Genomic DNA, 23,222 nt, shown 5'->3' on the forward strand with positions numbered 1-23,222 from the left:
CGCATTCGACACGAACATACACATTTATTTGGTTCGACGCAAGTGCAGACACTGACACGCACACTCGTTCGTACCATCTTTCTTTTTCATTAACGCAACGCGCACACATCCCTCTTCTTCTGTGGTGGAGGAGAGCAGCGAGGCAGCCCAATCATCTACATGCTTTGATCTGAGATAAAGCATAGAAGTAGATCTGTTCTGATCATTCTTCATGCACAGATAAAGGGCAAGGCGAGGAAAATCGCTCACACACCTTTCACTCACGTAGCTATAAACAGACATAAACACACACATACGTGCGCACGCCACACACACGATCACACTGAGACCTTTCACTGCTGTTGCCTGGCAACGTGGCCGAATGTCCAATCCGAGCAGAGAACAGTGGCCAGTGATGTCACAGCTGCTGCTGACCAGCAGGTCTGAGGGAGAAAGAGGCAGGAGGAGAAGAGAAAGTTTGAATTGGTGAAAGGAAAAAAAAGATGGGGGGGGGGGGGGGGTGTCACAAAAAAAGAGAGATGGGTGATGATGACAGGGTTTGAAGGAAAAGAGGAGGGACATATGAAGAAGAGGGCAGGGTGACAGGGGGACAGGTGGACAAAGGAAATTGCCCCTAGAGGTAGTGGTTGCCATAAAGTAATTCTGTCTGTATGTTGCGCTTCTGCACAACGGTCTGTGTTGTCCATGTAAGTGAGCATTTTTTTTGTAAAGTGGCCTCAGTGCTCCTTGATCTGGTCATGAAGCCGGGCCAAGGGAACCCAGTCCCTCCCCTGCAGACCCTTCACTCCTGCACCGAAAGAAGCAGAAGAACAAGAAGAAGAGTGGGTGAGAGGCGGAAAGATAAAGATTTGAGCTTCAACCTTGGTAGCGCCGTGGGAGAGAGCGGTGTCTGTCTAGACAAACCCGGCTCCCTATGGGCTGCCGAGATGATACAGAGAGAGGAGGGGGAACAGTGTGAAAGCAGGATGGAGGGGCAGAGGGGGGCTAGAGGAAAAGGAGCAATTGAGAGGTATCAGAAACAGGAAAGGAATAGGTGTTGCAAAGGTGTAGGCGGCTGAGATGGTGCCGGTCCCAAGGTAGCCAACAGTGTGAGTGTGTTTTAGCCCCTGCCGCTTCTCGTACAAAACCTCAACCTCTGTAGTCTCCACACTGCTCGACCTACTGTTTATAATCCTGCTACTCCTCATGAAACTGCACACCACACACACACACACACACAATACACAAGACTGGATTCTAAATCTCTCACCTTGTATAATAAGAGTGTTGCTGTTTGACTGTGTGTTGGCTTGGTGGGTCCATCACTGAGCCGTGCTCTGTCCCCGTCTATACGAAGAGGAATATGATGGATTATATGAATTAGAGCCAGTGTGTGTGCTCCAAGCCCGAGGCTGCACTAGATATAGGAGGGCTGAGCCATGGAGGGATGCTGAACTGGTTTGGCGTCCTCAGAATCGTCCCTGCAATGACCCATTATACGCCGTCTCCTCCCATCCTGCTTACCCCAAGCAAGTTAACATGCTTTCTTCAATCTTTTTATCCCACTTTGCCTCCTCTCTATTGCTCACCTTTATTCCTGTCACTGTTTCACAGCTCCTTCCTTTTTCCTTTACTATTCCTCATTTACCCCCCCCCCCCCCCCCCCCCCCCCCCCACCCCCAATCTTAGTAACCTCCAATCCTCCCTCGCTACTTCTCCCTAACTGTCTGACAGTGAAGTGATTGATGGTGCTCCAGAGAACTCAGCCTCCCCTTATCCTCCTCTCCGGGGTCCCGCTATCAGATCGTGTGTGTGCATGTAACTGCGTGTTTGTTTATTGTCTTATAAACTTAACTTCTAGTGGTCGACAAAAACACGCACCAAAATATTGCACATTTGGTTGTTTATTATTATTTATTCAGTTTTCGCTGTTAGCAATAAGATGAATATGTAATTGCTGCTGGTCCATTAATGCTATGTGTTGTCCCCATTATGGCTAAGATTGGGCTTTCTTGGCCATTAACTGTATAACACACACACACAGAGCACATGATTCACCATCCGCTTATTAGGGCTACTCCAACAGCACTCCTGTCACACACAGATACACATAAAAACACACAAAGACACATACACTGGTAGTTATGTGCGTAGATTGGGGTTTGAACAAAGGTCACGGCCAAAGCCAGGGTGCCTACATGACCTCTGACCCAGTGGACCGCCTCCTCCGCGACGCGCAGTCTGTCACTGTCCTTGGACGAGCCTGTTGGGTCGGTTCCCTCACAAACAAACCCTCCTTCTCTCACCGCTGATTACTAACAGACACGCAGATCTGCTCTCCTAATGAAGGCAGAGCTGTGTGCTTCAGATAAAACTGAAGGTGTGTTTCAGGCCTGAGTGTCGGTTTGGTGTCCGGTCTCAGAAAGAGCCAGCAAAAAACTAATTTATACACATCCTCGCATTCTTAGTTTTATTTGATCATCTCGGGTGGTTAAGAAAATGATAAAGTGTCCTTAATATGTAGCAGAGGGATTGATTTTTCATGTTATACAGTTTATTTTCTGTTGAATATCTAATTTAGATAAATAATCATTTATTAAATGATCTTGTATATTTGGGAAGTTCTTTACCCATCACACCACAGTCTTGATCCTGATGTGATCTTTATTGTAACAACATATATGGACAGCTGTAGCCTCAGTCTCTTTTTTTTTTGTGATTCAGGACAAATTCAAAACTGTGTCTCTGTATAACTGAGCACCTCCAGTGGAGTGCTGTATGCACTTCTTACTGTGCATCTATCCAGGAGTACATTGGGCTGTTGTAAATCACCACATAAAGTATTTATAAGGTTAAACTTGGGAACTCTGCTGCCGTTAGCTTTTGAATTAGTGAACTCGGACCAAGGGAGAAGGACGGGGAGGGGAGCGGTGCTCTGACTTCTCGTCTGTGGATGGTTCGTTCATCAGCTTTAGAGAATCAAGAGTGCCACCTTGTGGTCGCTTCATCCTGCTGCCAGGGCAGCACGTTGACACAGATGTGAAACCGTAGGCAGTATTAATGCTGAAACACGCTGATCTGCTTCCATATGATCATTCATTGGACTCAGATTTTCACTTATTTACCTCTTAGCCTTTTAATCCTTGTGGGCGACACTGATAACAACGCGTATATAGTTTATCTTCCATGTTCCACATTCGTGCCACATCTACCCATCACGTGTAGAGATTCACGTTGTGGGTTTCTGTGGTGTAGCACTCACTGTGGCGTGGTCAGTGGTACAGTGAGTGTTGTGACTGAGTTTTTCCTTCCTCTCGGCTTAGAGTGGAGCTGTGGTTGTTATACTTAGCTGAGGATGTCTCACATCTTCTCTTGTTGGTGTCGACCTCCCTCGACAGACCACCTTACGCCCACTGGTGTACTCTCTAATGGCAGTCCCAGCGTCAGACATAAACATAGATATGACCGGGGCGCGGGAGCCGTGACTCATGGTAAACTGATAAAACTGCAAGATCTGGCGTAGAATTTAGGGGGGGGAACGTGATCAGCTGAGTTTTGGAGAAGTTTTGATCCTCCGCTGGGTTTTATAGTATATAAATCTATCATAGAGTCGTCTGTGATGTCAAACCCGCTGTTTTTCTCCTTTGTGTGTGTGTGAGTGTGTGAGTGAGTGAGCGTGAGTGTGTGTGTGAGTGGCTGTTTCCAGCCGCGCCATCACTTTCCGACGGCACCAATCATCCCCCTCCTTTTCAACTCCTCTATCTATTCGATCTCCTCGCTCACTCACTCACTCTCTCCCACTCTTTAACCTCTTGCGTGTCTCCAATTTCTTTTTTATCTTTTTTGTATTTTTCTCTCCTCTTTGAGAACAGTTCCTACTCTTTTGAGGCTTACTTCCTGTGTGTTGCAGGATGTGGGGAGGAGGTGGGGCTTGGGGGGTGTGGACTACTGTCATGTGCATGTGTGAGCGAGAGAGAAACAGAGAGAGAGAGAGAGAGAAGAGAGGGGAAGAGTAATTCAACCATATGATTTAATACACTCCTCCTTTTGGTTAGAGAGCGACAGAGAGAGGGAGAGTGAGAGTTATTCTTTAGGTCGCGTATACGCTCTCTCGCAGATATGACCAAGACAGCGGCAATAGCAGCAAAGGACTTCTCCAGTATGTGGTTGCCAGGTGAGTGACTGTCTGTGCAGCTCTCTATCGTTGCTGGCCTTCATTTACCAAGACCAATTAAGCTTTGCGTGAGTTAGAGGGACGTGTGTGTGTGTGTGTGTGTGTGTGTGTGTGTGTGTGTGTGTGTGTGTGTGTGTGTGTGTGTGTGTGTGAGAGAGAGAGATTGTGATATGCTGTTGATTAATGCCAGTGGGTCTAACAAGCTCAGCTAATTGGGGAACATCAAAGGGTGAGAGGTGGTACGAGGGATGGAGGGGGGGTGGATGGATGGATGGATGGATGAGTGGACGCCTGTCTCTTGCATAGGGAAAGGTCAGACACTTCACCAGCCCGTAGCATGCCTCTGTTTGTGTGTGTGTGTGTGTGTGTGTGTGTGCGCGTGTTTAAACTGAATATTGAATGCTAAATAGCCTTGAGGAAAATGTAATGAAAAGTTTATTTGAAGAGTCTTTTCTAACATTCAGCTAATGAAAGGCGACTTCTACAGCTCGACTGTGTTTCTGTACTGAGATTACTTTTCATTGTCCATCATCAAAACGCTTTCTCTCCAGTGATGAGCGCCGTTACTTGTGTGTTCACTTTACAGATGTTTTTTCTGATAAAGTGCATCTTTAAAGCTGGAGGATACTTTGTGTTTGTGTGTGTGCGATGGAGCATTGCATTGATTATTGCTCATTTTCAAGTCTGTCAATGAATTCCAAACTCTCTGATTTAAGGACAGTTATGTAAAAAAAACCTTTTTTTTAGCCTCAGCATTTACAAATAATGCAGAGTAGGAATAGTGTAACTCTTCCTACTCTGCGTCTGGGTGGTCCGCTCAGCACAGCCTATGAGAACAGGCAGACAAAGTCTCGGTTGACCGACGACCTACGAGAGATCAGCAAGCAGTTAGCTGACTCACCCGTTACCCGAAATACAATTTCTAAATGTCAATTAGCTCACATTACTCAGTCTTTGTCGTCGAGATAGAATTTCTAAAAAAATATATATATAAGATCTGTGATGTTCACGGTTTATCAGTGAGTGATTCACGGCACAACATTCACAGAGTCACTCCTTAACCTCATGTGGTCACTGCTGTGACCTCTGGGAAGATACTCTGACCAAAGTGACATGTCCTTCTCGCAAACTTCAACAAATGGCACATCACGCCAGATTATGTAACGCACAGCTTCACAAAGGTGCACCGGTGTGGAAAGCCAGTGCGGTAAACATTCGTGTATATCGGGAATAATCTTGTACAATTATTTTTGATGTGTCACCTCGTGAGCCGTGTTTAGGTTTTCTGTAAAGTTAATCATTTTTGCTCATTTTAAACATTGAAAGTAAATGAATGAGGGAAATTAAGTGTGGAAATTTGAAAGCACTCAGTCTTATTAATCTGGTCAAAGTACATCATTGCCATCCGTAAAAAAAAATTATTTACACTGTGTAGAAGTGGGAAAAAATGATTTTATGGGCATTATGTGGTGGTGACCTTTGTCTCTCAGTTCCAGCAGCATTTGGTTACATTCATGTGTTTTATTCACTTGTATGAGGCATTTTTATGTGTTACAAACAAAAAAACACAACAATAGTAACTTAGATTAAACAAACGACCCAAACTGACAAGAGCAGAGACCCTCATGACATGTTATGGCCTTGTTGTGGCATCCCAAATTTGTTCCTTCAGGTTCTCACTGTATTTGTTTTTTCAGCTTGAGTTCTTCTCTTGATTCCTAAATCATCGTTTTATTATTATTATTATTTCTAATATTATTAATATCTGTCCAGCCCCATATTTTATCATTACTATATTAACAATTTAGACACTAACATGTTCTTCCTGCTTGTCTCATCCTGGCACAGATATGCGATTGGTGTTGACATGACTCTTTGACATTCACTTTTAAATGGAAAATGTTTCTTTGCAATCAAATTCGGCAACCCTCAGCACCGCTTGGCTTCTCAAATCTGTAGTTAGTAAGTTTTATGACTCCAGTTCCCAGACACCCCCCTTGGCGCTGGGGTTATGTCCTGAATCAGGAAGTTGGGTGAAGAGTTGGTGGGGAGGGGGGGAAGGGGGAGGGGTTTGCAGGGTGGTTGCAGTGGAGTTTCATCTCGGCCAAAATACCCAGAGGAGAATAACAGAAACAGTCCAGACTGAGCACAGGCACTGTTGTTCCTTGTTCCTTTCTATTGCATCATTTATTCATGACACAGGATTATACAGCATTAAATTTGCTCTGCTGTGGATTCACTCAGTATGGTGAAGCAACTCTGAACTCTACTGTTTAACTCCAAGGGCTGCATATGCTGTAGCGGAGCAACAATGACAGGGCTGAGCAATTAAACCTGTTAGAAGCACTGTCTTATCCCTGCAGTAAATGCAGTTTGCACCACATGTGCAAAAAAAACAGTCAAGAGATGCGTCCTCCGCTTACACTGTAAACATGTTCAAAGCGTGTAAGTCACCCCAACACGAAATTATTTGTGTTTGTGTGTGCAGCAGTGTGTTGTAAAAGAGAGGGAGGTTTTAAAAGAGTGAAAGAGAGAGTGAGAGAGAGAGAGCAGGCTAATATTAATAGCCTCGCTGACAGTAAGTGTTGGGTTTAGCACTCTGCGCTCAACCCGGTACAAGGGGAAGTCGGGAGGGGAAGTGAGAAAAAGACACTACATCTTGATATACTGTCCCACCACTGTATTACTGACCACATTATCCACCATGCTACTGTCTGTAGACCATTTTTAACCATGAATCAACGCGCACCTTCTCCCCGTGTCCTGCGACGGGGCAGCGCAGTGCGATAGGCAGCACTTTGGGAGCTCTGCATTACTTCGGTTTTATGAGCTGGGCAATCATTTTATATGAGGAGGGGGATTTGGCTTTAGTATTGTACACTCCACGCGCTGAAGATCGCAGTGTAACAGGGCCCAATGTGGAAGAAGTGGAAATTTTACAGTGTGTTATAGATTTTTGCTGTGGGGTACAGTTTGTTACGCGTGGCAAAAATTTGTGATTATTTAGAGGAAGATGTTATTTCTGTGCATATTCGGTGGGTTTTTGTCAGAAGTTGAGCAACACTGGGCAGTTTTTTTTTTTTTTTTGGTTTCACTAATAGCCACATCACGTAACACTGAAAGCAGGTGCCAAATGAAATGCTGGAATAACCGCAAACTGACCAGAATAATATATTAACCAGATGTTTGCATCCGCATCGTTGGGTGACCGATTTATCTTCAGCTATTTAAGGGAAATCCTGCAGTCAGTGTGTGTGTGTGTATGCACATGCGTGTGTGTGTGTGTATTTACACAGGGTTATAGCCACTGGCGGCAGAATGGCGCTTTTCAAGCTGATCATCACTTCCCCCTTTCCCTAAAGACACTATGTATACCAAAGTCCACTGTTCTCACATCTGTTTCACTGAGACGAATGTGTTTCTGCAGCTGAATGAACATCTGATAAGGGAGTGACTCTTGATCGGTATCACTTTTTACGATTAGTGACTGCACTTTACTGATGCTTTGCTAATTTAAAACTGGCCTGGGGTCAGTGTTGGTCAGCAGAGCATCTTCTTCGTGTGTGATTACTGCCCCCTGATGGCGAAAACAATGCTTGACCACTTGCTTGTTGGACATTTTCTATATTTAAGGTGTCATGCTGATAAAAGGCAGAGGGAAGATGTACAGTTTATGTCATGTGCAGCCCGTGAGACTACAGGATGAAGAGAGGAGACATAAAGAGGAGAGGAAGGGGGGGAAAGAGTAGAGAGAAAAAGGAGGAGGGAGACTGAGAGTTTATTATGCAGGTGGCAGATATAATTAGTTGGTCGTTGGGCAGATTTGCATGTTTTCACAAAAGGGAAGTAGCGCTGTGTATCTGTGTGTGTTTGTGTGTGCGCATGTTAAGGAGTCAGAGCAGGAGGGGAAAAAAGGGTTTCAAATGGACACAACAGTTTGTGGTTTCAGACAAATAAAAAGGCTTTTATAATGAAATGGTACTGTTGTACTGTAACATAGAAAGAAAACTGCTAGAGAAACACCCACACACACACACGTGTGTGTAGTTATATATAAACACCCGCTCACCCACACTAATTATCTTCAGTCCCATCTTTCCTGTACACCCTGCTACCAAAATGCTCCCGTGTTTTTGTGCTAATAAAGTAATTAAAGACTTTAGCTTATTGTCTCCCTCCATTCATTGCTGTTGCTATAGGGACTGTCCCAATTCAACCAGGAAGTGATGTGGTCTTGTAATGAGTGACACACAGTGTGAGACATTTTTAGTACACCAAGTCTCCCACGTAAACACCTTGAGTTAAATTTAGAACCAGCAGACACCTTGGGTCAACCTACTCTTATGTTAAACCACTAATTGGAAAGAAAGAATGAATGAATGTGGGCTCAGTGAATGATTCAGCTACATTGTGTGGTGTACAGTGTGTAGGCTCAGGCTGTGACCTGAAAACATTTAACCCTAACCTATCTGAGATGAGCGCCCTGGCCGTACTCTTTTCCCTTCTGTCATCTAGATTGTCTCCGCTTGCTTCTTCTGTTATTCTGTCACTCTCTGCACTTTTTATCTGACACATATTTAGGAGTCAGCCTGTCTGACTTGTTTATCTGCGTGCTTTCCTGTTACAGATATCAGGATGTCAAAGCCAGGAGAGGCTGAAAAAGTCGGGGCTGACTCACCATTGGAGGGCACAGGTAAGCGGCGAGGGTCTGAGAGGCAGACGGCAAACACACACCCACACGTACACGTGATTTAATGCGGAATATATATGTTAAAAAAAACCAAAAAAACAAAAAGAGCGACACATGCATGACTTCGGAAATTGCAGCTGTAAGTTGATGCAGTGATGAAGATGTCATTTATCACTTTTTCCTTTGCCACCCACGCAGATTCAGAGCGGAATGGACCAGAATCAAATCATCAGGTACATGTTACTCCTGTGTATTTACCTTCATCTCCCCCCCCTTCATCTTTTTTCTGATTGATCCACCTAAGAAGAAGATTCAGTGTTGCACACACACTCCAGCACAGAGTCTGACATAAAAAAAAAAAATTACTTGCAACATTTTGATAAAAGAGCTCCATCAAACCTGCCTTTCCTTTCTTTTTTTTATCTGTTTTCACCAAAAGTCGGTACTTCCAGACAAACTAACCATCACTTCCCCCATCGATTAGTCCCTCAGTTATTTGCAAGTAACATCGCAAGCTAACTTTTCACACAGTCAGGAATCCAGATATCCATTTTTCTTTTAGCAGAGATGGAATATGATGCATTTTGAAGTAATTTCTAAGACTGTGTCTAATTCTTCTCTTCTAGACTCAGTCAATGAAAGCCTGTCCTTTTCCTCTGTCACCAAACCTGAGCAGCACCAAGGTGAGTGTGTGCTTTTGCGTGTGTGTCCACATTACTGAACTGTGTGTGTGTGTGTGTGTGTGTCTGAGCCTGTGTTTGCGTTTGTACATCTTTTGTGTCTCAACGTCACACGCTGGGTTTTATTGACGGTACGGCTGCTTCAGCTTTGTGTTCATTTCTATGCACTGAATTACTCTTTTGTCACGCTCGACGTTGAGGTTGATAATGTGTCGACTCTCCACCCAGTCCCCAATGTAAACACGTTTGCAAAGAGCAGAGAGTATGATGGCACTCGTGTTTTTCACAAAGCCTTTTCAGTACTGAAGTAAATCTGAAATATTACTTCTCACCAAAAGGTAAAATCTTCCCTATTTGCATACCACAAGAGATATTCAAATAGGTACGCTGGAAAAGATCCCCTCTGTCTGTCTGAACATGGCTGGGTCTGGGAGGAAAGATCAACTCTTTGAGAAGGATGGGACAGGGGAAAAAAGTCTAGTGGAGTTGTATTTTATCACACAGACTGGGGACACATTTGAAGCATTCGAGGAAATTGCACGCTTTAAGACATTCAAATGATTTATCCTAGTGAGCTATGTGTCTTAAACATGGATAAATTCTTATAGTCTCATGCTCTAGAATTGAGTTAAAGTAGCACTTAATTAGTCCAATATTATCCAAAGATATTTAATATTTTCCTAACTTATGGATATCTGTGACAGGATGGCATTTGCTTGCATAGTCTCGATTGGATAATTACAAACACGTTTATATCAAATCGAGCTTTAATTCTAGCGCTGGCCCTCTAACCGTGTTTCCATTTCTGTATATGCTTTGCTGTTATGTCTTCATCTTAGAATAAGATGGAGGAGTGTGCTGACATGTCCCCAGCCCTCCCTTCCTCTCACGGCCCGACCCCCTCACAGACTGCTCTGCAACACACACAGCTCATGCTGACCGGCTCCCAGTTAGCAGGGGTAAGACTGACTTGTAGTATGCTCACACAGACACGCACTTGGCTTTTGCTTTTGCCTCGCTCGCTCCTCTGGTGGTGCTTTTTGAACACTTTGTTTCCCTCTTTTGTCACCTTTGTGCATTTCCCACTCTTGATTTCTTAATCCTCTCCTCTCCTTGCTTCTCCTCTCTTCTCTCGTCCTTTCCACCAGTTGACAGCTCTGTTGCCGGCGCAGCAGCAGCTGTTGCTGCAGCAGGCTCAAGCACAGCTCCTGGCTGCAGCTGTGCAGCAGTCCAATGCAGCCCATGCAGCTCACGCTGCCCACGCAGCCGCCCAAGCCAATCAGCAAGCTCAGGCAGCTGCAGCAGCCAATCAGCAAGCCCAGCAGCAGCAGCAGCAGCAACAACAACAACAGCAGCAAGTGGGGCAGCAGACTCAGTCGCAGTCCCAGGGACAGAATACACAGGAGCAGAGCGCCCAAAGCGTCCCTGTCCCACCTCCTCCATCCCAGCTCACCCTCTCCCAGCCAATCCAGCTCACTGCCCAGGTACTGGCTGCCGTTAAAGCCACTTCCTGATGAGCGGCGTGATTGAGGAGCCGCTATCAATCCATGGAGCAGCTCATAATGCATGTCTACTGTAGATTTCGTGATTCACAGTTTCCACCTTGCATGAACGCACACATTTTCCTTTTCTTAACTCTGACGTGACAGAAAAAGTTTTTCCTTTCGCTTCTACGCGTTCTGTTGGTATACATTTCATATACCTCCTTTCCTGAGCTGGAGGAACCGTATATAACATACTAGCACATTTTGATGTGACTAAGCCGTCCTTCTGCTTGTAGAATTGCAAAATCTTATTGTCTGTCTGATGTATCCGTTCTCTCTCTCTCTACTGGAAAGGACATTCAGCAGCTGCTGCAGCTACAGCAGCTGGTGTTGGTCCCCGGCCACCCGCTCCCGTCTCCTGCCCAGTTCCTCCTTCCACAGGCACAGCAGAGCCAGCAAGGTGGGGAGGCCCTTTATGGCAGAATAACTTATAGATACAGTCATTTAGACACAAATTATACACAGAACTCATATTTTGCTTTTCTTCTTTAGGACTCCTATCGACACCAAATCTTATTCCGCTACCTCAGCAAAACCAAGGGAGCCTGCTCTCTGCTCCGACTAGAATGGGGCTTCAGGCACAGGTACAAGGAAACTTTGAAGCTTTAGTCAGTGGAAAAGAAAAACCCAGCCTCAGCAGCACGAGTCATTAACAAACACTTCTGTTTCTGTCTCACTCTCACTTTCACTCCTCCCGCTGCAGCGAGATAAGGGTGTGGAGGTGAGTGGTGGAGGTGTGACCACGGTGCCTTCCGTGACCTCTCACCCCGAGGACCCCAGTGACCTCGAAGAGCTGGAACAGTTTGCCCGCACTTTCAAACAAAGACGCATCAAACTAGGCTTCACACAGGTAAGTGAGACACCCCTCTACACCAACACTACATGCTTTGGGTTTTTTTGGTGAATACATTTAAATTTCTTTTGCTTTTAATCTGTCCATCAGGGAGATGTAGGCTTGGCCATGGGGAAGCTGTACGGCAATGACTTCAGCCAGACCACCATCTCCCGCTTCGAAGCCCTCAACCTGAGCTTTAAGAACATGTGCAAGCTGAAGCCACTGCTGGAGAAGTGGCTGAATGATGCAGGTGAGATCACTGCAGTCACACAAACTGGAATATCAGATTGAGATAGAGATGATTCACAGTATTTTCCAAGAACTGCAGATGCACAGAGTAGGTGTTATGACTGTTGTCAGTTGAACGTTAAGCTTGTGTGAACGTGCTGGTGAATTTGCCCTTCAGAGACCATGTCCATAGACAGCACCCTGCCCAGCCCCAGCTCCCTGTCCTCACCCTCTCTGGGCTTCGACGGCGTTCCCTCGCGCCGCAGAAAGAAGAGAACCAGCATCGAGACGAATGTACGTGTGGCCCTGGAGCGCTCTTTCATGACGGTAAGATGAGTCAACTTATTATTACAGTGACTGTCTTTTTTTCTGTATTACACAGGATTCTTTTATCTTTATCCCTTTTATGTTGGTGTTGCTCATAGGTTATACACCAAAAAAAAAAAAAAAACAACTAAATGTGGATTTTAAAATATTAAAAAAGTCACCGAAATACTTACTTAATAATACTTAATCTTGCCCCAAATGCAAGATCCACCGAGGCAGACTGATCTGACAGTAGCTGGCTTCGCCCCTCTTAAAGTGTTTTTAAGTACAAATAAAGATGTTTGTGGTTTCCTGTCACCACTGTGTATGGTTTTGTTGTTAGCCTCGCAGCACTTGTAACAAACACATTGACAAATGAAGCCTTCAGCTTCATTAGACACCTGACAGTAAAGTAATTTGTGTACACAGCCTTTTATTTTCTGTAATTTTCAGATTTTCATTCTTTGTGGTTGTGAAAATTCTTCACGTCTTGCCGTTGTTAATATTTTCCATCATGCCGCCTTCTGCAGAACCAGAAGCCTACCTCAGAGGAGATCCTGCTGATCGCCGAGCAACTCAACATGGAGAAGGAGGTGATCCGGGTCTGGTTCTGCAACCGCAGGCAAAAAGAGAAGCGCATCAACCCGAGCAGTGCCACTCCTCCTCTGCCCAACCAGCCCCCCACAGCCCCACCAGCGCACAAGCCACCCTGCTACAGCCCTCACATGGTACGCCTAGTCGAACGCATTGCAGCAACTTTCCCAAAAGTATTTTTATCGAAGTCGTCGGTAATAAACACGCCGCTGTCCTCTTTTTCCTCTCTGACAGATGTCCAGCCAGATGTCACAGGCCGTGACGAGTCTCAGCAGCACATCGGTGACCACCATGTCCTCCGTCTGCCCTCTGACTTCCAGCCTCACCTCCACCCACCCCTCTCTCAGCTTAACCCACACCCCACTCAGCTCCACTCCCTCCCCGGCAACTCCACCTCCTCCACCTATTCCTCCCCGCAGCACAGCCAGCCCGGCCAACCCCAGCCACAGCACACTCAACCTTAACACAGGGTAAGAGGCCACGAGGCCTTCACAGCAAAGCACCTCAGAGCACCTCTTACCACCGCAGCTTTCACCCAAATAAATGCAGGTTTGACGATAGTGACAGAGAGACATATGTGGCGTAGCTGTTGTTCTGTCTTTGACAGATTTGATACCTCTCTGAGTTTGACGACTGACTGCTGTGGATCCTGAACGTGGAGCGTCATCTCTGGTGCTAGCAGTGTTGGAAAATTAAAAGCAGCAATTCAGTGCAGAAAAAGAAACGTTCCAGTTTTTATTGGCAACACCCGTTTTGTGCTTGTGAAGAAAATAAACTTTGCAAACAGGAAATATAATATTTTGGACATAACTCAATTCAAAGCTGTGACAAGCACATTTAAAAAAGATTAATTCGCCTCCACTGTCAGCAGAAGTATCAGAAAATATACATCAAAAAATATGTGTAGGAAAAAAAGGGGAACTGCTGTGCTCCTTTTTAGCTCCATATCCCTCTAGACTAGCTCTGCATAATAATTCATAATAAGCCTGAATTATCTTATACCAGCTCCCTGTGCAGCTCCTCAGTTTATCTCCCTTTAGGCCAGTTTTCTTCTGATTGCCTCTCATAAACAAAATAGTTAAACAGAAAGTGAATAGGGCTGATGAGCCTGAGATGATCAGGTTAAGTGTATTGTGCTCACTGACGCTATGTTGAGTCATAAGTAGACAAAAAAGAAGGTCTTAGACTGAAAATTTAGAGCCACCTGAAGCCTAAATATTTATCTCACACGGATTACGTTTACATATACTTGTATCATTAACCCGAATACTAATTAGTCATTTAATATGAGTAATATTATAAAATGCAAAGGATTAATATTTAAAACCAATCTATGTGCGTGGTTGAACATTAACCTTACCCACCAGCAACATGAAGTCAGAGGTGAATCATCGGTTTTAATCATTTATCTTGATCTGCAGTCTGAAAACGCAACTGCATACGGCCACACATTTCCACAAACACTGCTCACAATCAATACTGCACTGCTCCACGCTCGGTTCAGCTGCAATTTGTAGTTAAATGCTTTTTACTGTACACACAAACACACAAACAGTGACTGAGCACATAAGCATTAACTGATATCCCAGCATGCCGCTGGATGCCACTGCTTCCCCTGTGCAGCAGTGCATGCTAACTCTGTGTGTGTGTGTGTGTGTGTGTGTGTGTGTGTGTGTGTGTGTGTGTGTGTGTGTGTGTGTGTGTGTGTGTGATTTTTGTGTTCACAGCTTATGGCGAATGGGTAAAAAGAATGGTGACGTGTCTAACTATATCACCGATTTTGCTGCAAACCTGAGGTGAATACGACTGAAGCACACACACACACACATTACACACTTTAGACAGTTCAGATGTGTTTCTTCATTATTTCATGTGAATTCTGTGTTAAGATGAATAATACTTCATTAGGTTGCTCTGTTTCTTTCTGCATTTCGAACCTCGTTTGCATTTGTGCAGCCAACAGTCAGCAAACTTCTGCTCTTTATACGTGCTGAGATGAATTTGCCTTCTGCCTGTCCTTGCCACTAAACCTGCTTTTTCCTCCCCTCCCTCACCTTTTCTCCTCTGCCTGTCTCTGTTTGTGTGTCTGCTTGCACATGTGTCGTGCTTGGTGCGTGTGCGCGCGCGTGTCACAACAGGAACACTGTGATGGGAGTTAACACAGGGATGAATCAAGCCCTCCTCGGTAACAATCCCCTGGCCACTATCCAAGGTGTGTGTGTGTGTGTGTGTGTGTGTGTGTGTGTGTGTGTGTGTGTGTGTGTGTGTGTGTGTGTGTGAGAGAGAGAGAGAGAGAGAGAGAGAGAGAGACATTGAAAGGAAAATAGGAGAGAGAATAACAAAAAAGAGGTACAAAGCCTGCCTTCAGCCCCTCTCATAAACAGAATATAATTAAAAGGTCAAAGCTGAGGTGGAGGTGAGGTGGTGTGCAGTATTATTTCATTTCTTGAGCAGTCTCAGGGTCAGAGAATACATAAAAAAAACCCATCTTCAGCAGAAAGGCGGTGCATCTTCCTCCTCTAAAACTGTTAGAGAAGTCGTCCTCTCAAACACACCTACACACATAAATGTTAAAACTCAAATGCACACTCTTCAGGACCCCTACATAAACCTTCCTACACTCAAGAACAAGACAAAAATAGCCACAAAAAAACTTTTGTGTCCCACAAGAGTGACCAGGGAAGAGTCCCAGCTAACGTCAGTTTAGCAGAGCTAGTTTTTAACCTCGCTTTGTGGGGTGACAGCGTGAAGGGGGAGGGAGCTGCAGTAAAAAGAGAAGTGTGAGGATGAGTAATACAGTTAATACATGGTGGGTGAATCAGGTCGCACACGCTGATTACCGACTGGAGACACGGATGAATGGGCAAACAAGTGTGTTCATCCACAGTTGAGAGAGCTGCAGAGAAGAGGAATAAACTTATTTGTCATACATTATCATCTACATGCATGAACCCATCCCATTAAGTGTCTGTGTGTAAGTGACGGTGGTGGTTTACGTTAATGTGTGGGCTTGTTTCTGTCTTCGTGCTGTCTCACGCATCCTTTTCATCTTTTTATCTAATCATCAAAAATATGTTGAGAGTTTGAGGGAAAACCTCAGAAGAAATCTTTTCGAGGCAGTCTGTTTGGGAAGTTCGTCATAAGTCATCTTTCAGTTTAGGTGAAGTTCTTTTTATATCGGTAATTCAAATAGCAGGCAGAGGACTTATGGATTGTTGTCAGAGTATCTAAAGTCAACAGGGGATTTTAATCTTAAAATATCACTGAAAACCAAACGTTATCACCGAAAAGCAAAAAAACCACCATAATTGTTCTTAACAGGCTGTAAATCAGTCAACACATAAGACATTCTCCACTTTAGAGCTGTCTGGTAGCCAAATACTTCTGTTAAAGTGCCCATATTATACTTTTAGTCTTCCTCTTTCCTTTAAAGGGGGCCTATTATGTTTATTTCCCCTTGCTTTTATTCTCGGACTCCACTTGAGTAGCTTTGCATAATTTACAGTTAAAAATAATCAGCATAAATGTACCTTATTTTGGGCCTCAGTGCAGCCCTACTGTTCACCCACCGTCTTGGAAAAAGCGGTTTTATTACCTCTCCCTTTAAGGCCACACATTTCTCTTGGAGCGTTTGCGGTAAACAACACAGAGCCAAGATAATATTAAATATAACTGCTTTCGATGATCATACAGAGCCAACGGTAGGAATAAACCTTCTTATCAATGTTCCAAATAAATATATTTCTAAAGGTGCTATTGGCATGAAATTCTCACCAGATGTCAGTAACAACCCATCCAGTCCACACATGCAAAACAAAAAACACAGATGTCCATAAGTTATGTGTAGTGATGGTAAATGACACAGGGTAACAGTATTACTGAAATGTATTTAATACTTTGTACAAAAGGCTTTATTGGCAATGACAGCCTAAAAACGCCTCATGTATGGAGAAACTAGCTGCGTGCGTTGCTCAGGTGTGATTTTGGCCCGTTCTTCCACACAAACAGTTTCTGAGCTTTAGTCATTTCATAGATTTTCAGTGGCTTTCAGATGATTGGTCTCCATGTTATTCAGCAAACCCTAAATGATCTTCAGCATGCTTTTTCTTCAGCAATGAAGTCCTGTGTGGCACCTGCTGATTCAAGGTCCTTGGCTCTTGGATAACTCTTCTGATAATTCTTTTCACTCCAAAAGATGCTCGCAGGTAGCTTGAGTAGATTAGAATTTCTTCTGTAATGCCATCACTATGTCTGCAACAATAAAGTTGCGAAGGGCTTGAAGGCGCTCATTAGTTTTACCCATCATGAGATGTTTATTGTACGAGATCTTTTTATAGGCCACCAGCTGGGACTAAACTAGATTACTTTCTAATTACAGATGGATTTTAGTTGGTTAGATGGGTTGTTAGTGACATCTGGTGATAATTTCATGTCAGCAGCACCTTTAGAAATGTATTTACATAGAACATTGACAGAATGTAGAATAGATAGATAGATCTAGCATATGAGACACGGTGACTTGATTTTACTTTCTCGCTCAGCTGCTTCTGCAACTCTAAAATGTTTCATATGCAGGGGCGAAGAACTGAACTTTTATTACTTACTCCATTACCTTTTTTGAAACCACAATAGAAGAAGATGGCAGTGAGACCTGCTATGATGTACAGAGACGGTGACACAAAAAAAACAGGAGGCAGAGCTGAAGATACTCAGATATTTATTGGGAGTGATGGAGATGTAGTCCGAGAGGCAAGGCTGAGATGGTTTGCAGAGGAGGGATAGTGAATATATTTGAAAAGGGATGTTGGAGATGGAGCTGCCAGGTAGGAGAAAAAAGGGAAGACCACAGAGAAGTATGAATGTAATGAAGGCGGAGATGCAGAGGGCTGGTGTGACAGAGGAGGATGCTAATGACAGGATGAGGTTGGGGCAGATGATCCACTGTGGCGACCCCTAATGGAAAGAAGAAGATGATGCTACAGCAATAGACAAATCACAATATAATTACTAACAGGGCTAATGCTACAGTCTTTCTGCTTCTCTTTTACTCTTTACTGCATAACTCTAGGAGAAGGCCGTATTTACAAATGTTTCTTTTCCCAAAGAACAAACATTAGAAGTTGTACAGGCAGTTAATGCTTCCATCGAAGCTGCAGGTTTTGCCACAGTGTCGTGAAATTAATACATTTGTTTGGCATCCAAGCCCAGCCTCAGGGGGTCACCTGCTAGTTCACTTCTCCTTGTCCTACTCCTACAATCCCAAGCACAGATAAATGGGAGAGTTGAGTCAGGAAGGGCTTCGGATCTGTGCCCGATCAACTAAGTGGGTCCCTCTGCTGTGGTGACCCACTGGGAATAAAGGAGCAATCAAAAAAGCATCCTTGGTTTTGCTGTATAGTACACAATCGACCGCAGATCTTTGGTTTTGTTTTTGTGTGAGGTCTATTAGACAGCTATGCTATTTATGTACGTAACCAACGCTGCTTCACTGTCGACAGAGCAGGGTGAAAATAGGCAGCATGAAATTATAAAAGCATGCAAACCTATTTCAGTAAATCCGCAAAATAAAATAAGCCTGCAGATGTGCGTAAAATGAGCACTTTAAAAAAAAAAGTGTTCCTTATGCTAAACAGTCATAAACATGAGTGTAATTAAAATTCAGCTCTCTATCTTTGGCACAGTCTGTGCATGAAACAGCCAATCACAGATCTCCGATCAGCTAAACTGATGCAAACCTGATCCCCTAAGATTAGCTCGCTGAAGATATTTCACAATGTTCGATTATTTTTAACAAGCTGTTACATCTCGCGCCAGTGTGTTGAAATGGGGACTGACATTAGGTTTTTTTGAAAAGAACAATTTCCCACTTTTTTCTAACACAGGGTGGGATCTGTGCTGCAGGAAGTCATTTAGTTCAGCAGTGGAAGGTGAAGAAGCCTGAGAGAAGGACCACTGTTACTAAACTAAAGATGATGAATCCCCAAAAGAAATAAGAAAAAAAGACAAATACTAAAAGCCAAAACTTAATATAGTATTGATTTTATATTCTGATATACTGTGAAAGTGTCCTCTGGCCACGGTGGGCAATTTTATTAACCTTTTTTCTCTCTCTGCCTCAGCCCTAGCAGCCAGTGGTGGCCACCTACCTCTTTCCACTCTTGAGGGTGGGAGCAAGGTGATGCTGGGGGCATCCGGGGGTCAAGGTGGGGGCATCCCCTCCTCCCTCTTCCTCAACCACCCCGCCCTCCTCCACATTGGCCAGAATCCCAACGCCGGACTGGTCAGCACCACCGTAGCCAAACTCTCCCAGTCCTCGCCCTTCCCCTCGGCCAGCAGCATCAGCCCCACACCCTGCTCCCCCTCTCCCTGCTCCAGCCCCGCCTCTTCCTGCTCCTCCAGCGAAATGGCACACAGCCCGCCCTCTCTGGGCGGGGCCAAGATCGAGTGACCCCCTCCAAGGGCCAATCAGAGAGGAGGAGGAAGGAGGATACTATAACCTCGCCTTTCACACCAAAGCTATCTCTTTCTCTCTCTTGTGCTCTTCTTTCGTTATTTTTCTTTTCCTCAATGGCTCTCTCTCTCCTTCTCTCCCAGTCTTTCGATGCCAAAAATACACAGAATGAAAGAGGAGAGATGGAGGGAAAGAGGTGAAAGAGGGGAGAAGGGAGAGAAAGGAGAAGATTGAAACCAAAAATCTTTATCTATCCAAAAAAAACAAACAAAGATGGAAAGGAGGCAACGTGGGACCTTTTTGTCAAGAACACGTGATGTCGACACGGCACCTCTCCACTCTTTCTCTTTGAAGGAAAGCAAACCGATGACTCTTTAACAAAGAGATGGTAGAGGTGCTCGTCGAAGTGCATAAACCAAAAATGACAAAAGAAAAACTTTACTATATGACAAAGGAATGGCGCAAGGACAAAAAAAATGAAGAAGAGGAGGACTTTGCTTTCTTTTTTTTATTGTTGTTATTATTAATAAGAAAAGCTGCGGGTCTGAAGGAAGAGGAGTGGGGTGGATACGTTTAAACCAAAAATTTACCTGAGGAGGAGGCGGAGGAGGAATACACAATGACAAAAAACAAAAAAAATCCCAAAAAATCGACAACCATACCAAAATCACAAATACCAAAAACCAAAAATACGGAGAGAAAAGCTTTATTCAAAGGACGTGTAAATACTGAAGCTATCCAGGACCAGGACTCTACTGCTACTTTCACACAACATACATACACACGCACACATGCACACACACGCCCATCCATTCTGCATTGACTCATCATGTCTGCGTCTGCTCATGTGTTTCCTATAGGTTTGCATGTTGGATTACTTTGAATGATTTTCTAACATCTGCTGTGTAAAAGCTCATATACGATTGTATGATATGTTTCTCAGCCCTGCTCTATCTTCATGTGTGTTTAAGTCTCTTTACCTACCTCTGGTCGCAAGAGCATAGGATAGTTTGACTTTAACTTCATAGCAGGCCTGACATGTTTTACACTTTGAGAAGATTTTTTTCTTTTCTTTTTTTTTTTTGTTAACTATTTATTAGTGCCATTATGAACGGTTTAGCTGGTATTTATTTTGTATGCTGTTGTAGTGTTCGCTTTGGAGTGTGAGTCATTGTCATCGTCATCTTCAGGGTTTCCGCCAGAACAGAGAACAAAAAGCTATCGGGTCCAGCTGGGGATTTAAGGTGGCACTCGGTTAAAGGTGGCGCTCAATGGCTCCTCGCCCGCCGTCATGCACGGCCTACTGGCAGGACAGCAGGACTGTGTAGGTGCGGCTTTTGCTATTTCTGTGCCGATGGTGAGAAAACGGGAGAAAGGGAGGCACAGTGCGTTTCTCTCTCCTCTTAACATGAAGATAAAATAATGTAGGCTATACCAGCAGGAGAGCGCGGTTAACCTTGTTTACATAACCCCCAAAAAAAAGATCCCAGCCAACAGCTTTAGTCTTTAAATAAGTAAAGTAAAAACTTGCCCCTCAGTTTGGACCCAGAGATCCCGTGAGGGGCTTGCAATACGCTGACGGAAACCCTGATCTTGATCTTCATCGTGGACGTGTCTGTCTTCATGGCATCTTGTTTTTAATGTGAACCTTCTCTGCAGGAACATACGTTACAGTGATAATAAAACGCTCATCTCAGCCCTCACCAAGTGCCAATAGTTCAAAGATAAAGAGTTGGCACATTTCAAGGAGTGAATGAATTTTTTTATTTTATTTTTTCTTATCAAGACCTAAACATTTTCTGTTGTGCTTAATCAGACCCGTTCTTTGCTCGGTCTTAAAGATAACCCATTATCGGTGACTCCACGGCTTAAATGAACACGCCCTGCTAAACTTCACACTCTGAAAATGATGTTTGTAAAGAGTGGTGACCGTTTGGAAAGTATGAAATGGGGCTGTGATTGGAGATTTGCAGGAATCACCGTTTGAGATTGAAGGCTAAACAAGTCAATAAAGCCAAGTTTAGTCACAGCTGGCTCTCGTTCCTGCCTCGTCAATCAGCGTAGACGTCCTGACACCTGTATGTCTAGACATGTTTACTGATATTTGTCTGTTTCCATCATCACCCCATCAATCATTTCATTTTCCACCTCAGACTGCCATTAATTCTCAAATGGAAACCAAAGCATTTTTTCAAGGCTGGGCTTTTCTATAAGAGCCGCAGCCAAGACACATGAACACAATACAGAGACAGAGGTGGAGATGAGGGGGGCGGGGGGAGCTGAGAACAGGAGGGTAACACTGGAAGAAGCCCCCACTCCCCTCTGCTGTAATCCCCTCCACCCGGCCCGTCCAAGAAACCCAACTCGGGAAGGGGGGGTTTCTTTATTTATACGGGACTGATCCTTTACTACAACAAAGAAGGGTATGCTGGGACACGCTGTAGTGAGCAGGGAGCAGGTGTCACATGTTTTTTTTGTTGTTTTTGCTTTTTTTTTTTTTTTTTAAAGAGGATACCAAAAATAAACCCAAACCAAATAAAAACCAAACAAACCCAAAACCCAAGGAGCGACAGAAGCAAACCAAAAAGAACCCAAACCAAATGTGGCTGGAGGGAGGAGGACGGGAGGAGGACACGGTGCAGGAGATGAAACAAACGAAGCATCGCTGTGTGTCTGTCTGTAAGCGTCAGGGCTGCAGTGCCAGCCTGTCTGAAACTGTGTAGCATGGATGGAGGCGACTTAGAGGAGCAACAGACGGCTCCTCCCCTCCTCTGCCCCCCCCCTCTCCAGCTCAGCTCTCTGGTCCTGGATGGAGCTAAACGCAAATGACCTCACTGAACTGAAATCTTATTTAAAAGGAAAAAAAAATCTGTTTTTATTTTTCTGTTGGTTGGTTCCGATTGTTTTATCTTTGCTGTGTCTCTTGATGCCGTTTTATGTACTGTACTTTAGTGCTTATTACTACTTATTTGGGATAACGTACTCGCTTACTTACTACAAGAGCTATTTTTTTTGTAGTCGTGCTAGAGATTTTTATCAGGTGGTTGGAAAAAAATACTGTGAAAATTTAGCTTCCAGATTTTTATTAGATAAAGAAACGGACTGTCTCGGCAGAAAAAAAAACTGAAGACGAACACAATAAGCCAAAAACGAAAAGAGTTGAATAGCAAACCTTAAAAAAAATTAAAAAATGCCAAACCAAATGAACCAAACCAAAAACACAAAGTGGGCAGGGACAGATACCGCCTTTTCTGCACAAGGGTGGAGAAATGTGTTGGTCTCAGTTAGTCTGAGTGTGTTTTTCTGTATTTAAGCGGTGAGAAAAATAAAAGGTTAGCAGTGATCTCTTGTCACTAATCCCGAAACCCAAAGACAGCAGCGTGAAACGCGCTCACAGATACAGAACAACACACACAGCGAAGGCCTCGGTTAAAGTGATGTGTTGCAAGTTGGACGCAAACGTATCCAAAGAATATTTGGTTTGATGCGCACCGGAAAAAGACAGTCGACACACGAGAATCGTTTCACAAACCAAGCTTTAGATGTGGGGAGAAGGGGCGTGGTCGCACCTTAAAGGTGAATCCTTTCCTCCACGTTGACTCTTAGACGGAATGTACCTGTTAGTGCTTCTATAGATTTTGTAGAAAAAAAAGATCTATGTTCTACTGCTTACTTATCGCTAATGTATTAAAAAGAAAAAATGCTTACAAAAAAGACTTTGAGAAAAAAAAAGATCCTTAA

The 23,222-nt window shown here is 44.1% G+C and overlaps 1 protein-coding gene across 8 annotated transcripts in view; it reads left to right on the top strand.

Annotated features, from left to right (window-relative positions):
- pou2f2b (POU class 2 homeobox 2b) overlaps window positions 1-21,511 on the top strand; it is a 70,017-nt gene extending 48,506 nt beyond the window's left edge. For 4 of the 8 annotated variants that reach the window (XM_076890083.1, XM_076890084.1, XM_004550881.4 and 1 more), the window contains 15 exons: window positions 8,781-8,846; window positions 9,042-9,076; window positions 9,470-9,526; window positions 10,363-10,482; window positions 10,672-11,007; window positions 11,362-11,467; window positions 11,560-11,651; window positions 11,771-11,917; window positions 12,011-12,152; window positions 12,309-12,457; window positions 12,967-13,164; window positions 13,265-13,500; window positions 14,758-14,826; window positions 15,169-15,242; window positions 19,150-21,511. In XM_076890083.1, the coding sequence (XP_076746198.1) occupies window positions 8,781-8,846; window positions 9,042-9,076; window positions 9,470-9,526; window positions 10,363-10,482; window positions 10,672-11,007; window positions 11,362-11,467; window positions 11,560-11,651; window positions 11,771-11,917; window positions 12,011-12,152; window positions 12,309-12,457; window positions 12,967-13,164; window positions 13,265-13,500; window positions 14,758-14,826; window positions 15,169-15,242; window positions 19,150-19,478 (2,156 nt within the window). In that variant the 3' untranslated portion in view covers window positions 19,479-21,511. Of the gene's footprint in view, window positions 1-4,037; window positions 4,154-8,780; window positions 8,847-9,041; window positions 9,077-9,469; window positions 9,527-10,362; window positions 10,483-10,671; window positions 11,008-11,361; window positions 11,468-11,559; window positions 11,652-11,770; window positions 11,918-12,010; window positions 12,153-12,308; window positions 12,458-12,966; window positions 13,165-13,264; window positions 13,501-14,757; window positions 14,827-15,168; window positions 15,243-19,149 lie in introns of those variants that run through there. The other 4 variants (XM_014410598.3, XM_014410599.3, XM_076890085.1 and 1 more) reach the window with 4 other exon arrangements.
- The last annotated feature ends 1,711 nt before the right edge of the window (window positions 21,512-23,222 follow it).

Source organism: Maylandia zebra, linkage group LG11 (genome assembly GCF_041146795.1).
Source record: "Maylandia zebra isolate NMK-2024a linkage group LG11, Mzebra_GT3a, whole genome shotgun sequence".
NCBI lineage: Eukaryota > Metazoa > Chordata > Actinopteri > Cichliformes > Cichlidae > Maylandia > Maylandia zebra.